This window comes from Carlito syrichta, unplaced genomic scaffold (assembly GCF_000164805.1).
Source record: "Carlito syrichta isolate Samal-C Ts95f unplaced genomic scaffold, Tarsius_syrichta-2.0.1 Scaffold309804, whole genome shotgun sequence".
In the NCBI taxonomy this organism is placed as follows: Eukaryota; Metazoa; Chordata; class Mammalia; order Primates; family Tarsiidae; genus Carlito; species Carlito syrichta.
The window spans coordinates 764,503-783,840 of NW_007253900.1; the positions used below are offsets into that span (position 1 = coordinate 764,503).

Genomic DNA, 19,338 nt, shown 5'->3' on the forward strand with positions numbered 1-19,338 from the left:
TCATACCAGTAGCAGTGGATTCTTAGATTGGACATAATGAAAAGTACGCCTCATTTCTAAGGGGAATCTACCTTGTCCTCCCTCCCCCATCAGTTGAGGATTACTCATCTAGAGTTATCCCATTTTCTTTTTTTTTTAACTTTTAAATTTTTTTATTTTAAAATTGTGGGGTACAATTCTAGGTTAAGTATACCAATATTCATTGTGCAGGTACCCTTGTTGATGAGGTGTGCCCCCACTTCCCCAGGCAGATTTCCACTACTGTCAATCCCATCTCCCCCCCCCGCCCCATTTTCCCGCAACTGGCAATGCTTTTCTTATAGTATTGCGATAGTTGTTCAAGGTCCACTTATGAGTGAGAACGTGTGATACTCAGTTCTTTGTTTCTGTGAAAGATCACTCAGTATTATAGACTCTAATTTCATCCAGGTTGCTGCGAAGTTCATGATTTTGTTGTTCTTTATGGCTGCGTAATATCCCATTGTGTATATGTACCATATTTTAAAAATTCAGTCCTCTTTTGATGGGCAACACAGTTGGTTCTGTGTTCTCGCTATTGTGAACAAAGCTGCGATAAACATACGTTTGCAGGTATCTTTCTTATAGAGTGATTTGAGTTCTTCCGGGTATATTCCCAGTAGGGGGATTGTGGGGTCCTATGGAAGGTCAATTTTTAGAATTTTTAGGAATTGCCGTAGTGTTTTTTTCCACAGAGGCTGTACTAGTTTACACTAGTACAGGGAAAAGTGTTCCCTTTCCGCCACATCCTCTCCAGCATCTGTTATTTTTGAGTTGTTGATGACGGCCATCCTGACTGGAGTTGGGTGGTATCAGTGTGGTTTGAATTTGCATCTCCTTGATGACTGGTGAGGCCAAACACTTTCTCCTGTGTCTGTTGGCTGCTCGTGTGTCTTCTTTTGAGAACTGTCTATTCATGTCTTTTGCCCACTTTGTAGTGGGGCTGTTTGATTTCTTCTCTTCAGCACATTTGAGTTCCTTGTAGATCCTAGATGTCAGGCCTTTGTCAGACATGGAGTTGGCAGATATTTTTTCCTCATCTGTGGGCTGTCTCCCTGCTCTCTTGATGGTTTCTTTGACTTTGCAGAAGCTTGTCCGTTTGATGAGGTCCCCTTTGTCTATCTCTTTAGAGTTTGATCAGGAATCAGCTGCCAGTTCCAATTTCCATAAGAGTGTCTCCTGCGTTTTCTATGATTCTTATAGTTTGAGGTTTTACATTTAGATCTCTGGTTCATTTAGAGTTAATTTTTGTGTATGGGGATAGGTAGGGGTCCTATTTCAATCTTCTGCATGTGATCAGCCAGTTTTCCCAGAACCATTTACTGAGTAGGTTCTCATATCCTCAGTGATTGGTGGTGGAGGCTTTGTCGAAGATGAGTTGGTTGAGAAATTGAGGTTTTGCTTCTGGAATCTCAATTCTAATCTATTGATCTATATGCCTGTTCTTGTACCAGTACCAGGCTGTTTTGATTATTGTAGCTTTATAATGAAGTTTAAGGACTGGGAGTATGATGCCCCCTGCTTTTTTTTGTTGTTGTTGTTGAGGATTGTTTTGGCTATTCTTGGCCATTTATGTTTCCATTTGAATTCCTGTATTGTTGTTTCTAGGTCTGAGAAGGCTGGTAATTTGAAGGGTATCGAGTTAAATCTGTAGATTGCCTTAGGTAGAATGGACATCTTAACAATGCTGATTCTTCCAATCCATGAGAATGGAATATTTTCCCACTTGTTTGTGTCATCTTTGATTTCTTTAAGCAGTGTTTTGTAGTTTTCATTGTAAAGGCATTTCACATTTCTGGCTAGGAAGATGCCAAGGTATTTTTTTTTTTTCTGGCTATTGTGAATGGAATTGTGCTTTTTATTTGGGTTTCTGTTTGTATATTATTGTTGTATAGAAATGTGATTGTCTTTTGCACATTTATTTTATACCCTGAGACTTTGCCAAAGTCCTTTATCAGTGCCAGGAGGTTTTGGACAGATTCTCTTGGGTTTTCAAGGTATGGAATCATGTCGTCTGCAAAGAGATAACTTGACTTCCTCTTTTCCTATTTGGATACCTCTGATCGCCTTCTCTTCTCTGATTGCTCTAGCTAGGACTTTCACAACTATGCTGAACAGGAGGGGTGAGAGTGGGCATCCTTGTCTTGTTCCATTTTTCAGGGAAAATGGTTCCAATTTCTGTCTGTTTAGCAGTATGCTGGCTGTGCGTTTCTTGTAGATGGCTCTTACTATTTTGAGGTATGTTCCATCTATGCCTAGATGTTCGAGGGTTTTAATCAAGAAGGGGTGCTGTATTTTATCAAAAGCTTTTTCTGCATCTAATGATATAATCATGTGGTTTTTGTTTTTACATCTGTTGATGTATTTAATTATATTTATGGTCTTACGAATGTTGAACCAGCCTTGCATCCCAGGAATGAAGCCTACTTGGTCATGGTGGATGATTTTTGAGATGTGTTGCTAAATCCAGTTTGCTAGGATCTTGTTGAGAATTTTAGCATCTATGTTTCTCACGGATGTTGGCCTGTAGTTCTCTTTCTTTGTTGGGTCTTTACCTGGCTTGGGCATCAATGTGGTGTTAGCTTTCATAAAATGATTTGGGGAGAATTCCATCTTTCTCAGTTGCCTGGAATACCTACAGTAGAATTGGTATCAGTTCCTCCTTGTATGCTTTGTAGAATTCTGCTGGAAAGCCATCTGGTCCAGGGCTTTTTTTGTAGGTAATTTTCTTATGACATAGCCAATTTCCTGGATTGTTATTGGTCTATTTAGGGTCTCGATTTCTTCTTGTTTCAACCTGGGGAGGTTGTGTGATGTCAGAAAGTCCTCTATTTCCTTTAGGTTTTCAAGTTTGTTTCCATACAAGTATACATAGTAGTCTCTGAAATCTTTTGTATTTCTTCAGGATCAGATGTGACTTCAGCTTTTGTGTTTCTGATTGTGTTAATTTGGGCTTTTTCTCATTTTTCTTGGTCAGTCTAGCTAGGGGACCATCAATCTTGTTTATCCTTTCAAAGAACCAGCTTTTTGTTTCATTGATTTTTTTTTTTTTTTCTTGTATTGTCTTTTTGTGTTCTGTGTCCTGGATTTGGGCTTTTATTTTGGTGATCTGGATTCTTCTGCTGAAGTTAGGGTTTTGATGATCTTACTTTTCCAGCTTCCTTAGGTGACTTATTAGGCTGTTAACTTGTGATCTTTCCATTTTCTTCATGTACATTTGTAGAGATATGAATTTCCCTCTTACTACTGCTTTCATGACATCCCAGAGATTTTAGTAAGATGTTTCTTCATTTTCATTTGTTTCCAGGTATCTTTTAATCTCTGTTTTGGGCTGGGCTCAGTGGCTCAGCCTGTAATCCCAGCGCTTTGGGAGGCCAAGGTAAGTGGATTGCCTGAGCCCATGGGTTCGAAACCTGTCCAGGCAACTTGGTGAGACCTCATCTCTACAATAAATCAAAAATTAGCTAGGCGTGGTAGCGCATGCCTGTAGTTCCAGCTACTTGGAAGGCTGTGGCGGAAGGATCGCCAGAGCCCAGCAGGTCGAGGCTGCAGTGGCCGGGAGTGTGCTACTGTACTCTAGTCTGGGCGATGGAGTGAGACTCCAACTCAAAAAAAAAAAAAAAAAAATCTCTGTTTTGATTTCCATGTTGACCCAAGAGTTGCTTAGCATCATGCTGTTTAGTGTCCATGTCTTTGTGGGTTTTGGGGGAACTTTGTTGGTGTTGATATTTATTTTTATTCCACTGTGGTCTGAGAAGGTGCATTGCAAAATTTCAGTCTTATGAAATTTGTTTATGCTTGATTTATGGCCAAGGATATGGTCAGTCTTAGAGTACATTCCATGCAGTGATGAATAGAATGTACATTCTTTGGTAGTTGGGTGGAGTGTTCTGTTAGGTGTCATTTAAGTGCATTTGGTCAAGCATCACATTGAGGTTCTGGATCTCTTTGCTGATTTTTTTGTCTTGATGATCTGTCTAGGGCTATGAGTGGGGTATTAAAGTCCCCAGCTGTGATAGTGTTAGAGTCATTATCTTTTTTAAGTTTGCTTAGAAGCTGCTTTATGAAAGTTGGTGCCCCTATGTTGGGTGCATATATGTTTAGGGTGGATATTTCTTGTTGATGGATTGAACCTTTTATCATTATGTAGTGACCTTCTGTATCTTTTTAAATTTTTGATAGCCTAAAGGGTATTTTGTCTGATATTAAGATTGCAGTTCCTGCTTTCTTTTGTGTTCCATTCACCTGAAATTTTGCTTCCCATCCTCTTACTTTGAGTCCATGAGTGTCCTTTCTGGTGAGATGAGTCTCTTGAAGATAACAGATTGTTGCCTGATGGTATTTTATCCATTTGGCCATTCTGTGTCTTTTCAGTGGTACATTTAGTCCATTCACATTCAGGCTAATTATTGAAATGTGAGAGTTGAGCCCTGTCATGAGGTTCTTATAGAGTTGTTTCTGTTTGTTTGTTGTCTATCTTTTGATTTTTGAGTTGATTCGTGTGTGTTTTCAGTCTTTTTCCTGCACTCTTGTTGTTGTTCTTTTTCCCTTTCTTCTGTGTTTAATACTTTCTAAAGTGTTTCTTGTAGAGGTGGTCTAAAGGCAGCGTAAGTTCTTAGGGATTGAATACCTGGGAAAGATTTTAATTCTCCCTCATTGATGAAGCTTAGCTTAGCTGGGTATGTTATTCTTGGTTGAAATTGTTTACCTTTGAGAACGTTGAGGATTGGACTCCAAGCTCTCCTAGCCTGAATTGTTTCTTTATGTATCTGCTGCTATTCTCATTGGTCTTCCCCAGTAGGTAGTCTGACCTTTTTCTCATGCTGCCTTTAGGATTTTTTTCTTTTATACCTACTTTGTTTAGGCAAATTATTTTGTGTCTGGGAGTTGGTCTTCTCATTTGTTGTCTTACAGGGGTTCTCTGAATCTCTTGTTTTTGAATTTTCACATCACTGATGAGATGATGGAAGTTTTCTTGAATAATTTCATGGAATATTTGTTCCAGGGTGATCTCTGTCTCTCTTTCTGCCTCAGAAAGTCCAATTACTCTTAGGTTTGGCCTCTTGAAATAATCGCTCATCTCTTAAAGGTTTTGTTCTGTCTTTTTAAGCTTCTTTTCTGTTTTGGGGTTAGTTCTATATTTTGGTCCTCAAGCTCTGAGATTCTTTCTTCTGCTTGGCAAATTCTGCTTTCCATGCTTATTAGTTTGTTATTTATTTCAATCACAGTATTCTTTACTGCTGCTATCTCAGTTATCAACTCCTTCCTATTTTCCTCTTGTCTCTCCTCAATTCCTTTTATTCTCTCTATTAATGTCTTGATGTCTGGGTTTGTCGTATGTGATCAGTCATTCTGGAGGCTCTTCATTGTTTGCATTCCAAAGTCTTTTTCTCAGTGTCTGACATCCCAGGCGTCTGTGTGAAACCCATATTTTTGTTTTGGTTTTTCTTCATTTGTGTAGATTCCCCCCCCCTTTAATTCTGTTGTTCAGGCATGGCAGGGTTGCTTTTACTTCTATTTGCTAATCTCCTATTCTTCTTTATGTGGATCCTCTAGCTTTGTTCAATTCTGAAGCTGGACTGTGGGTTGGGGGTTGCTCTTCTTTGCAGTTTTGAGATTTAATTGAGGGGGGAGCTGTGATTCAAAATCTATCTGCAGATCCCAGTATCCACTGACAGGCATATGGGTACCCTGGAACCCACTTCCCACTGCCTCGCAACCTGTCCATGCAGTGGGTGTATAGGTTTGCTCCCTGAAAGCAATATGAGGTAGGAAAAAGGAAAAAAAAATGGAATGAGGAAGGTGGAGAGAGAGAAGGGTAAGAAGGAAAACAGACAAATGTACCAACTAACAAATGAAAAGAGACAGACAACAAAGAGTAAAAAGGAAAAAAACTAAAACATAGGTAATCATACAAACACACAAGCCAACCAACCTCCCTATTGGCTTACTATTCCCCTACACAAACAGGAAGTCTAAAGAAAAAAAAGGAAAAATCAGTAAAATAACAGAAACAAAGCAAGTACGAAAACATCATCAAAAACAGAAAGAGGGGGGAGAAAAGCTAAAACAAAAATGAACAAAACAAACTGGCAAAAAATAAAAATTAAAACAAGAAACCAAGCTCGCTCTGAGATCGTGCGTCCAACGTCTTTTCAGCTCTGATCTCTAGCGCTCATGGTAGGATCAGATGCCCCAGGCCTGCTGTGAAAGGAGGGTGGATTCGATCTGGTCTCAGCCAGCTTGTTGCCTGTCGAGTCTGCCGCTCAGATCTGACCTGTGTCCAATTTAGCATAGGGGAGGAGCTTCTGTCTCTCCCAGTTTAATGTGATTACCTTAGGTCCCAAGTTAGAGGCTGGGTGGAGCTGGGTGGGGGCCAATGCAGGTCTCCGCCTGGTCCTGGGACAGAGAAAATGGCAGTGGTTGGCGTTTCTTCACCCGGCGTGTGCCTCCTCCCTGGCTCTCCCCAGTCCTCTCTCCACCAGTCAGACTCGGGGCTCCAGCTGATCTGTGTATGGCCCTGCCATAGCCGAGCCCAGGGAGCCAGAGTCCAAGGCAACCGGGCGCTGCAGGTCGGCGTGGACTGGGGCAGTGCAGCTGGTGAGGGAGCCAGGAGCTCTGTGGGCCAGGAACCCAGGGCTGGCCTAGGCAGCAACGGAGGCAGCTGCAGCAACCACGTGGTACATGAGGCCAGAGGCTTCTAGCCCACGAGCCAGTGAGACGGCCAAGGAGCAGGCTGGCAGCGCCAGCAGCAGCAGCAACCAGGGGAAAGCAAGACATTCTCACAGTCCGACATATCCCGTCGCCATCCTGCTGGAAATCCGAGTTATCCCATTTTCTTTGAAATAAAGATACCAAGGCCAAAAACATTGACTTTTCTGCAGTTGGCAGAGCTGAAATTTAAATCTGAATCTTCTAAGTCCAGTGCATTTTTCAGCCATGTCCCAAGTATTTGAGAGGTGGTTATAAGAGGAAATTTATGGTTTCGTAGCCAATAGTCCATGTTCAGAGTGTATCCAGAATTTTTAAATGAGCAAGCTTCTGTGGACCCAGGCATTCCCTCCCCCTCATCCTGATACTAATATCTGCACAGGGTGCAGACATATAAATAATGGGAGCCACGGTGTCTAGTCTACTTACTCCAAGTGTAACCTTATGAGCTTGCTACAGAAACAGAAATTGAAGTTGATCGATAGCTGAAGGAAATTTACTTTAAGCTGAAAGGAATTATTTTAATTTCTGAATAAGGTTTTTGACTTAAACAGTAACATATTAGCAGGCCAGCTCAGCTTACACTGAGTTTTTAAAAACATGACCTGAATAATAATGTTAATATTTGATCACTTCAGCTTAGTTCAAAGAGACTAGAAGTTTAGAATCTAAATAATGCATTATTTCCTGACTTTGCAGATCAACTTCAGATGATATTTAAAGATCTACTTAGGAAAAATGGCACAGCCTCACAATCTATGAATGTTTCTAATATAGTAATAATCTAGTTTATGATGATCTAAAGTTATCCATGCAGAAGCTATATGAGACTTCACCATTAAAATACATTATTTTTCTTTTAGAACCAGGATGGCCAATTCTGAATTTGTATCACTCACATCAGGGCCCCTCCACGATATCTATAGGCCTGTGGTGAAATCAGACAAAGAGCTGAATTGTTAAAACTCCATTTAAAGCAAAAGATGTTGAGAGACACTATTTTTCAAGGAATGATTTTCAGGCTTCAATGTGCATAAGAATTAGCTGGGGTGTATTAAACATTTCTGCTCTTTCTTCAAAGATTCGGAATCAGACTGTTAGGAACTATGGCTGTGTAGGGGTTTAGCAGGAATCTGTATGTAACAAGCACTCCAGCACATTCTCACAACTGGTCCAGAGACCATACTTTGAAAAACACTTTTAGAAAACAAAGGGGAATAAGAAAGGGATTTTTAAAAAATTGAATCCATTAAAGAAAAAAATCTTTTTTCATGGAGAAGCATATTGGCTCTAGGCAGTTGATCTCAAATTAGTTCCAAAACTGGACTGAGGTATTTCACTACTAATATTAAGCAGTGTTTTTTTGTATTTGCTTTTTTGGTTGTTGTTGTTGAGTCAGAGTCTAACTCTGTTGCCCAGGCTGGAGTGCAGTAGCATGATCACAACTCACTACAGCCTCAAACTCCTGAGCTCAGGTGATCCTTCCACCTCAGCCTCCCAAGTATCTGGGACTAAAAGCATGTGCCACCACAACCAGCTAATTTTTTATTAATTTTTTAATAGAGATGATTCTCACTGTGTTGCCCAAGCTGGTCTTGAGCTCCTGACCTCAAGCAGTCCTTCCAGCTTGACCTCCTAAAGTGCTGGGATCACAGGCATGAGCCACCATACCAGCTGAAATTAAATGTATTCATTTTAGCAATATAGTGTTCCAGTACTGAGCGTGGTGTTGCACAAAGGGCACCATGACGTCCTGATAAACTAGTTTGAGAACCGTTGGCCTTAGAGAACCTGTTCTTCACTAAGGTGATAAAAATCTTTATCATTATGTGGTCATTGCCTTATATTTCCATTTGAAAATTGTTCTTTTTTCCGGGCACAGTGGCTCAAACCTGTAACCCAGCACTTTGGGAGACCAAGACGAGAGGATTGCCTGAGCCCAGGGGTTCAGGACCAGCCCGGGCAACTTGGTGAAACCTCGTCTCTACAATAAATCAAAAAATTGGTCGGACGTGGTGGCACATGCCAGCAGTTCCAGCTACTTGGAAGTCTAAAGCGGAGGGATCACCTGAGCCCAGCAGGGCAAGGCTGTAGTGGCAGTAAGCATGCCACTGCACTCCAGCCTGAGCGACAGTGAGACTCCGACTGAAACGAAACAAGAAAAATGTTCTTTTTTAATACTTGATCTGTAGGCCAGGCACAGTGGCTCACACCTATAATCCCAGCATTTTGGGAGGCCGAGGTAAGAGGATTGTCTGAGCCCACAGGTTCGAGATCAGCCTGGGCAACTTGGTGAGACCTCATCTCTACAATAAATCAAAAAAATTAGCTAGGTGTGGCGGTGCATGCCTGTAGTTCCAGCTGCTTGGAAGGCTGAGGCGGAAGGATTGCCGGAGCCCATCAGGTCAAGGCTGCAGTGGCCAGGAGTGAGCCACTGCACTCCAGCCTGGACGACAGAATGAGACTCCACCTCAAAACAATAAAACAACAACAACAACAACTTTGATTTGTGGAGTCACTGAGATGATGGCAGAGATGACCCTGGTCCTTACCTACATGGAACTTCAGTCAGTTGAGAGGCTTGGGACAAGTAGATGGATAGCAACAATGTAGAGCAGTCAGAGCTGTGGAAGGTGAGGACTAGGCTGGGAAGGAAAGAGTAGATGCAACAGTGCACCTTCGATTGTGAGACTGGACAGCTTCTCCCAAGAACTGGCATCTTATATGAAATATGAAGGCTCAGGAGGAGTTACTTATGCTTTAGTTTCTGTTTCCATGTTAGATCGTCTATAGTTGTTGTGTTAGTCTTCTTCAAAGACTAACACAACCTGTGAGTAGGTTTTTGGTTTTGTTTTCTTATTTTCTAATTGTTATTGATACATACGTCTGCAGATCTGAATCCTGAATATTTTTCAAAGCTGCCTTACAATGGTGATGTCTGCTTAGAATGTGAGAACTCATTCGTCAGAAGATCTTTGCATTAGTCATGTATTGGCCAGTATCTCCGTGTAGCTGTTCTCATAATCAGACATTTATGTAATTACTGCTTAACCGGATTATTGGCTTTCTGCATGATGAAGCAGAACACTCCATTTCCCTACAGGATGATTGTTTCTAATGATTGCTAATGATTCTCTTTCTTAGTTAAGAAAACTTGTTCTTAATGACGACCTATAAAGCTTTTAACACATTAAGGATCACAGGCCTTTTTGAACCACTTATCTGACAGTGATATAGTCATTTCTTTATCAAGTTGAATAGAGATAAATAGCTCTTTTGTGGCATAATGTGACAAATATTAGACATGTTTTTTCCTTTCTCTTTAATCTCACGTGGTGGCTTCGAGCCTTTTAATTGTGATTTTTTTTTCAATTTTATTCTACTTTTTTAAAGACAAAATGGTAGTTGTAATATATCAAAACTGGAAAGTATTGTCTCACTGTCTCCACTTTTTCTCCCATTCTCTCTTTAACTAATTACAGTTCAGTTTGTACAACAGTTTCTTGTTTTGTTTTGTTTTTGAGTGGGAGTCTCACTCTGTCACTCAGGCTGGAATGTAGTGGCACACTGCTCACAGCCACTGCAGCCTCGACCTGCTGGGCTCAGGCGATCCTTCTGTCTCAGCCTTCCAAGTAACTAGAACTACAGGCATGATGCCACCATCCCCAGCTAATTTTTTGATTTATTATAGAGACCAGTTTTGCCATGTTGTCCATGCTGGTCTCAAGCCCCTAGGCTCAGGCCGTCCTCTCGCCTCTGCCTCCCAAAGTGCTGGGATTACAGGTGTGAGCTACTGCACCCAGCCACAACTAGTTTTATCAAAGTCACCAATGACCTTCATGTTCCTAACTCTAATGGTTGATTCTTCATTGGACATAGTTCATCACTTCTTTCTTCGTGACTTCCAGGACTTGGACTCACTTGGTTCTTCTTCCTCAGATCATGTCCTTCTCAGTTTCCCTAAATGCTTCTCTCTCCCTGACATCCTAATATTGTAGTTCCCCCAGGACTTAGTCATAAGCCTACACCTCTCTACTGAGTGCCAGACTGTTAGGTCCATCTATTTAATTAATTTAATTAGGTCCATCTGTTTCATAGCTTCACTTGGATGTCCAACACACTCCTGATCTTCCCCTTGAAACGTATAATTTTCCTGAAGTCTACCTGTCCTTCTGATGTTCATGCCAAAAACCTGAGCTCTGCCTTCAAAATGTATCAAGAATCAGACCTCTTCTTGGCACCTTCCTTGCCAAGTACCACATGGTCCAAGTCACCTCTCACCTGGGTTACTGCAGTAGCCTCCTGTCTGGTCCCCTACAGGTTTTTGTCAAAGTAGCAGTCAGAATAGTCCTTTTAAGATACGTCAGTTAATGTCACTCCTTTGCTCAAAGCCTCCATTAACCCCCCGTTTCACTCAGTAAAACCCATGGTCTGTACATGACGCTACATGACCTCACCTCCATCCTGCTTCCTCTCTGACTTCCTCTCCTGCTGCTTATTCTCTCCATTGCAGTCATCTTGGCCTCTTTGTTCTTTCTTGAACATGCCAGGCACACACACCGTGGGCCTTTGTGCCCATTGTCCTGGATGCCAGGAAAAGCTATTCTGGATATTTGTAGGGCTTTCTTTCCTTCTTGACGTATTTGATCCAATGTCGTCTTTTCAATGAGACCCTAACCATCTAAAAATGGAAACCTTTCCTCTATTGCACTACCCTTACTCTGCTTAATAGTTGCCCATAACATTGACTAATTTTTAACACATAGAGTATATATATTGGATGAATGGATGGATGGATTGTTCTAGAAAGTTTAGTGTTTGTGCCTCTCCCACCCCCCATGCTAGAATGTAAGTTTCACGAACACAGTGATTTTTGATACACTAAGGTATGCCCACACGCCCAGAACAGTGTCTAGTTTGTACTAAACATTCAATAAATATCTCTTGAATGACTGGTTTCACGACTGATGTAGGGGTTGAAACGTAGTTGGAAAACAGCTGGTCTAGTGACTAGACTCAATCCTTAATTTTTTTTTTCTTTTTTCTTTTTCGAGTAGGGGTCTCACCCTGTTGCCTAGGCTGGAGCACAGTGGCATGCTCGCGGCCACCACAGCCTCAGCCTGCTGGGCTCAAGTGGTCCTTCTACTGCAGCTTCCAAGTAGCTGGAACTACAGGCGCGTGCCACCACACCTGGCTGGTTTTGTTTATTTATTGAAGAGATGAGGTCTTTCGAGTACCCAGGCTATTCTCAAACCTCTAGACTCATGCAGTCCTCTCGTCTCTGCTTCCCAAAGTGCTGGGATTACAGGCGTGAGCCACCATGCCTGGCAATCCTTAATTTTTTGTTTGGTGTGCTATGTAGAACAATTTTTTTTTAGAATGAGTAAAATATTTTAATTTGGGGTTGCTTTTAAGTGATCTTATTCAGTTAGGTTTGGTTTATCCAAAGTGCTTGCTGTAGTCACTCTAATAATAGTCTAATTGAAAAAAATAACAGTCCTTTTCTGATATGTCCCCTTGTGTTTTATAACTTGGAAAACCAGTCACCCACTGTCCGCTATTTGTACTTCAGATTTCTTTCCAGACTTTAAAGCGTACTGTATTCGATATTCCACAAGCTGCACTTTGTGTTTGTCTTGTTTTCGTTGTGGCGATTTTGTTTTGCACCTCATATTCTACCAAGAACGCTGTGTTTTGAGATGCAGTATAGCATGGTCAGTCAGAGCATGGATGTCAAGCGAGACCGTGAGGCTTCAAATCCCAGCTGTGCCCGCTGCCAGCTTTGGGAGACTGGTCAAGTTCTCGTGCCCCTGTTTTCGCATTCTGACATGGGAATAATAGCAGTATTGACGCTACAAAGGGTGTGAGTGTCTGGCGACACCTGCTACACCTAAGTGCCAAGTGCGTGTAAACGTTCGCTGTCATCGTTGCTGCATAATCGCCCGACCTGTTGCTTGTCGTCACCACGTAATGTCTCATGTTTGAAAGTGTAGCATTTTAATCAGTCCCTTTTGTGGTACGCATTTAGGGTGTTTCTGATGCTTCATTGTTACAAGCAGTAATCGCTAGCATGAGTATATTTGCTCATTTGTGTAATTAGTTCCACAAAATAAAGACGTAGGTGTTCTGACCCTAAATTAGTGACACATTGTTGTACAGTGTATACTCACTCCAACAGTGTTTCGGTGTGTTTCCTCACACTCTTGCTGATGCTGGATATTATCAGGCTTAAATATCTTTTTTTTTTAAGTTTTAAAACAAAGTTTATTAGCAAGAAAAAGAGAAGGAAAAAGGAAGATCCTTTGCAGAAAGACCTGCCACGGGCAAGTTATTTTTTAAAGAAGAAAAACTTCCAGGCTTAAATATCTTTCCTCATTTTCTTTTAACATTTTATGATTGATGACCTAGTTCTTTTCCCTGCTGCCACACCATACTCACATTTTTACTTTGTCTGAAATGTATTTTTGTGTCACTGAAATGTATTTTTTGTGTATAATATAAGGTAGTGATCTTTGTTTGCAAAAAATAGTTAATTCTGCCAGGCTCGGTGGCTCAGCCTATAATCCCAAGACTTTGGGAGGCCCAGACGAGTGGAATGCCTGAACTGCGAGTTCGAGAGCCACCCGGGCAACTTGGCAAGACCTTGTCTCTACAATAAATCAAAAAATTAGCCAGGCATTTAGTTCAGTAGTGCCTGTAGTTCTGGCTACTTGGAAGACTGAGTTGGAAGGATCACCTTAGCAGGTCGAGGCTACGGGTGACCTCAGTCTGGGCAACAGAGGGAAACTCAACTCCCCCCCCCAAAATAGTTAATTCTAATACCTAACATCTTTTCCCCACTGATTAGAGGTGGTATCTTTATCATAAAACAAACTTCCACGTATACCTTGATCTTTCTGAACTCTTGTTCTTTTCCATTGACTTGCCCATGTAAGTACCATCTGATTTTAATCACCATACCTTATTAACATCCCACTACACATTCAAGTTTGCATACATTGTTACTATTTTCAAGGAACAAGTATTATTCCAGATAGATATTAGAATAATTTTATTGGGTTTTAAAACATACCTACTGAAATTTCATTTCAAACAGTGTTTAAAGTATAGATTATTTGGAATGATTTGGATCTTTATAATATTGAGTATTAAAATGTCTGTTCATTTATTCAGCGCTTTCATTTTTTATGGTCTTACACATGTGTTATAAATGTATTGCTGTATATTCTATTGGCTTTGTTTTATTTATTTATTTGTTTGTTTATTGGTTTAAACTGGGGACCTCTAAATTCCAAGGTGCTTTTTTCTCTCTGTTTCAGTAGCTTTAGCGGGTACAGATAGTTTTTGGTTACATGAATGCATTGTATAGTGACGAAGAAGTCTAGACCATAAGTGTACTCAACACTCTTACCTGTGCACATTGTACTTGATAGGTGGGGTATTTTTTGTTTCTGATTTTGAGCCGGCGTCTCTTGTTGCCCAGCAGCACAATCACGGCTCACTGCCGCCTCTACCTCCTAGGCTTAGGCAATCCTCCCACCCCAGCTTTTCGAGTATCTGGAGCCTTACATGCACCACCATGCCCAGCTAATTTTTTGTTTTTTTTGTAGAGATGAGATCTTGCTATGTTGCCCAGACTGGTCTTGAACTCCTAAATTCAAGCAATCCTCCTACCTCAGCCTCTCAAAGTGCTGGGATTACAGGCATGAGCCACTGCACCATTTTTAGCATGCTCTTTTTTCCATGATGTAGTTTAATATAAGGTATTGATTACATTATGTGAATGTGTATGCACACACATATATATTTATCTTATATTTTCTCACTCTTTTTTTTTTTTTTTTTTTTTGAGTTGGAGTCTCACTCTGTCACCCAGACTGGAGTGCAGTGGCCTCTCCCAACCACTGCAGCCTCGACCTGCTGGGCTTCAGCAATCCTTCCACCTCAGCCTTCCAAGTAGCTGGAACTACAGATGCATGCTACCACTCCCAGCTAATTTTTTTTTTTTTTTATTGTAGAGATGAGGTCTCGCCAAGTTGCCCAGGCAGGTCTCGAACCCACGGGCTCAGGCAATCCACTCACCTCAGCCTCCCAAGGTGTGGGATTACAGGCTGAGCCACCGAGCCTGGCTTATTTTCTCACTCTTATTACACTCGAATTCATTTACAGTTCTTAGATTTTTCTAGCTTTACAGTCATGCTATATTCAGATAATTAATTTCTTCCTCCGTTCTAATGTTTATACTGCTTCTTTTTTTTCTTAATTTGTAGCAACAAGACTCCCAAATGATATTGAATTACAGTGATGATAGTAGGCATTATTGATTCTGTGATTCTGTGTGTATACCTTTACTAGAAAAAAATTTTAATTAATGACTTTACTGAGTTGGTTAAATAATTCTTTTTCATCAATCTTACCTTAAATCTTATCATTTTATATTAAACCAGAGAGTACTTGGGAAAGTATAAGATCTTTTTCTACTCTGAAGACAATAAAATCATAATCTTTGGCTAAGAATAAGAGAAGCAATTAACTATCTGAATCCTTGAAGTTTAAATCTGGGTGAATGATCTGTCTCCTCCAATCAAATGCCACATTAAAGGTTATGACTAATAAAACTTGATTTCACAGTTATGTGAAATAATGCCGTGTGTGACATCCTGAAGAAGAACAACAGGCTAGGCTTAGCTTTCCTTGATATTCAGTTATTTGGAGCTCAGAGTGGCTGAGGTGTTTCTGCCTGTATCCTGGGAAGCTAGTCCTCGGTGTGCTTCTCGGTGGGTAGACCTCCCCGCCAATGTGAGTGTGAGCTTACTCGGCCTCTGCTCCCCTCCAGGCAAGCCTGTGCCGGTGATTCTTTGGACACTGGCAATGCCGATCTTCTCTACTTAGTAGGCCTAAAAGGTCAGGTATAACAGGTGGTTCAAGTGTGCTTGACTAGAGTTACCTCTCAACAGTTGAACTCCATCTGGGCAATAGAAAGCCAGAAATTTTCAGTCGCAAATATAATCAAGAATGAAATGTCTTGGCTTATTTTTCTTTGACCTGTTAGCTACCTGTCACTCATAGATCAGAAATATACCTGGGATAATTGTATATAGAGGAAGTTGTTGTTTTTGTACTCTTTGTTAAAACTGCAAAAAAAGTTTACTATTTGAGCTACTTCTAATAATTTCTACATTTTATAATCTAAAGTTCTATGTTTTTTCTACTTTTTTAAAATTTGGGTTTAAATTTTGATTGAAGTAACCAGGTTTGTTTCTCAGTTAGTCGTAGTATACTTAGTTTTGTGTCTGTTTTTCCTTAGTCATATTAGTACTTTCCCCAAAATTTTAGTATGAAAAATGTCAAACACAAGTTCTTTTTTTTTTTCAGAATGCTTCATATTCTAGATTTGTCTGATTGTTCATGGTTAATATTAGAACTTTTAATCATTGTAGTTTTGATTTACATCCATTGCTAAGAATCATTTGTATAGCTGTGTGTTGCTACTACTTAATAATTACTAATATTGATTCCTTTTGCTGCTGTTACTATGATCTTAGTGGAGAAATCATAGAAGATCTGAGAACAGGATCCTGATTTTAGAATGTCTGTGTTCTCCCTCCATTTCTCACAAAGATTTACTTGGCTGTGAATGAGTTACTCAACCACTCTGCCTGTGCTGTAAATAACAAGCAGAATCGCCTACCTTGTTTAAAGTTCAGTAGGTATACTGGCTGATGTTTATAAAGCGCATAGGACATATAAAGCATGGTTTAAACGGTAATAGAGAAATTACTGTAATACTTAAATTTTGGTCCTTTACATTTAGTGTGTCGTATCCTCTGTAGTTACTTCTTGTGTCATATGTATGTTTAGATCATAAAGAAAAATGAATATTAATTGCCTACTCTGTGGCTAGATTGTGCTAGACTCTTCACATGCAACTTCTTGTTTAATTTTCAAGTCTCTGTCAGACATGTGAAATATGAGATGGGACCAAAAAAACCCAAAATTTATTTATTAAAAATTGTTTATTTATTCTTACATGTTTAAAATTCAGTAACCTTCAAAATACTCTCTGTTTGATGCAATACACCTATCGAGATGCTTTTTCGACTGCTCAGAATAGTTTTTGAACTCATCGATTTTGATGCATTTTAATGCATCTGCCGTTTTGTTTGTTTGTTTGTTTTGTTTTTTTCCACCCCTTCCACACAGGCACAGTTTTCCCTTTGAATACTTTTTCATGCGGGGGGGGGACAAAAAAAATGCTTGGGGCAGGATCCGGTGAATAGGGAGGGTAGAGCATGGAGGTCATGCAGATTTTGGTCAAAACTGATGAACACTCAGCAAGTGTGCTTGTAAATTACCCATCATGAAATGGGCAAATACACTGAAAGAATCTCAAAAAAAAATTCACTGAAGCCGAAAACAGCCTCTCACAACAACACTGTCTGGTACACTGATGCCGATGGGTTCCTAGAACATTTACCTGACAGGAGAAATCTGAATTACAAGGGCCCACTCTCCAAAAAATAATGCTGGTTTTTTTGGGTCCTCCTTCGTATGTGCGTTATAATTTCCATTTTACAGATAAGAAAGCCAAGGATCAGAAATGTATAGTAAACTTGTTCTGTATTACAGACACGGTAAGTGTCAGAACCATGCTATGAATCTAGATTTTTGTGAATTTTCTAAGCTAAGCTTTATCATGAGAACCCCTCAAGAATGCTCTGAATGTCACATAAAATTGAGAAAAATCTGTCCAAAAAACATTGGTAGCTACTAAAGAATTTTTATTGTCTTCTGATCAGAAACATTTAGTATTAAAATGTATTTTAAGTGTGTTCATTTCTAGTTATATTACATCTCCTGTGATTGATTCTCTTCTAGGATGTTGGCAAAGGATGAACTGATGACCATACTTCAGAAATGTCTCAAGATTGTTAAGTCCTCTTCTGAAAAGCACCTTGGCAGCACAGCTAAGAGAATAGAGGAGTTCCTGGCCCAGTTTCAGAGTCTCGATGGTGAGAGTATAATATCCTACCAGTTCTACTGGCCATGACAGTCATTTAACTAAAATGACATGGAGGAAATCCCCCCTTGTGATGTTGCTGAGAGATGAAGAGATCCAGTAGTTCATGAGCAGTCTGTACTCCAGGCCTCAGAATAGAACACCCACCTGCTGGGCTCCAGCGATCCTTCCACCTCAGCCTTCTAAGTAGCCGGAACTACAGGCACGCACTACCACACCTGGCTAATTTTTAATTTTTATTGTAGAGACAAGGTCTCACCAAGTTGCCCAGGCTGGTCTTGAACCCACAGGCTCAGGCAGTCCACTGGCCTCGGCCTCCCAAAGTGCTGGGATTACAGGCTGAACCACCGAGCCTGACCTGAATGCCACGTCTTAACAGTCACAAATAGGTCAAATGTTTCTCTTCCAGATTTGGTTTAAACAATGAAGAGCATCAAAAGGACAGGAAAAAGATTATTTATCTGGATCTATGGGAGGGTATATCTTTAAAAAGGCAATAAAAATTAAGTAGCAGGGTATCATAATTAAGGACTCCTTTTAGAGGTTTTTTTCCTTAAGCATTTCATCAAGTTCTTCATATAATTCAAAAACACTGCATAAATCATTGGATGCCTGAAAAATTAATAGCTGTGAACTGCTTTCACAGAAATGAGGCTCATTGGTATGCTGATTACCAAAATATGCATGAGGCTTGCATTAATCGGATTTACAAAAGCTTGAATCTTTCAGTCCTAAATTAACTGAGGCAGCCTGGCACTCCTCAGTGTTGGAAGGTTACAGTTTCCTTTATTTTGTATGACCTCCTCATGATCATTTATACTTCCTGAATGCTTGGGGGTGCCTGACTGCATATGGGTAGCCATGTTCTTTTCCCCAATGCGCTAGGACTTCTTTGTTCTTGTGGCGCACCACAGATGGATTTGTATTATTAACTTTTCCTAGGCTCTTATCTAGCTCTGTTTCTAGCACCAAAGTATAGTATATTTTTGGTAGAATACCAACAACACAATGGTATACCTTTTACTTTTTTCTAATTTAGGGACATTTTTAATGGAGTTCGGGGGAGAAGGCAGCTTCATCAGTAAGCACACAGAATTGGACATGGCATGGTGCAAATGTCATATTTGAAATATCCATTGTAATCCTTTTTTGTGTGGCAAGTATTCCTTTGTCTTAAAAATCCTTTGGCTTTAGGAGACTGTTTTTGTGGAATTCCCCCTTACATCTCCATAGCTGCCATGAGAGCCACCTGAGTGCTCAGGAAGACAAAGGAGAACAAAGGAGAAAGTTTGCCTGACTGGAGCTTCCGGAGAGGCCAGAATGAGGAAGTTCTCACCTACTGAGGAATTTTCCTCCAGGTTTTGTGTGGGCATTGCTCCTTTGACACTACGGCATGAGCTGAACACAGAAATGTTTAAGGGCTGGGAGTTGGTATAACTGAGATCGCTAAGTCTAGCTACAATCTGAAACTAAAGTCCAGGAAGAGAAAGTAATATGTTTGAGATCTCTGAGCTAGTGGTAGCACTTAGAATAGAGTCATCTCTCTTGACCACCAGCAAGCTGTTGTTTTCTTACTGATTCACAATATA

At 40.4% G+C, this 19,338-nt stretch overlaps 1 protein-coding gene across 2 annotated transcripts in view; it reads left to right on the forward strand.

Moving 5' to 3' along the window:
- Window positions 1–19,338, forward strand: part of ORC3 (origin recognition complex subunit 3) — a 77,433-nt gene that overhangs the window by 45,846 nt on the left and 12,249 nt on the right. For both annotated transcript variants that reach the window (XM_008067874.1, XM_008067875.1), the window contains exon 14: window positions 17,608–17,741. In XM_008067874.1, the coding sequence (XP_008066065.1) occupies window positions 17,608–17,741 (134 nt within the window). The remainder of the gene's footprint in view (window positions 1–17,607; window positions 17,742–19,338) is intronic.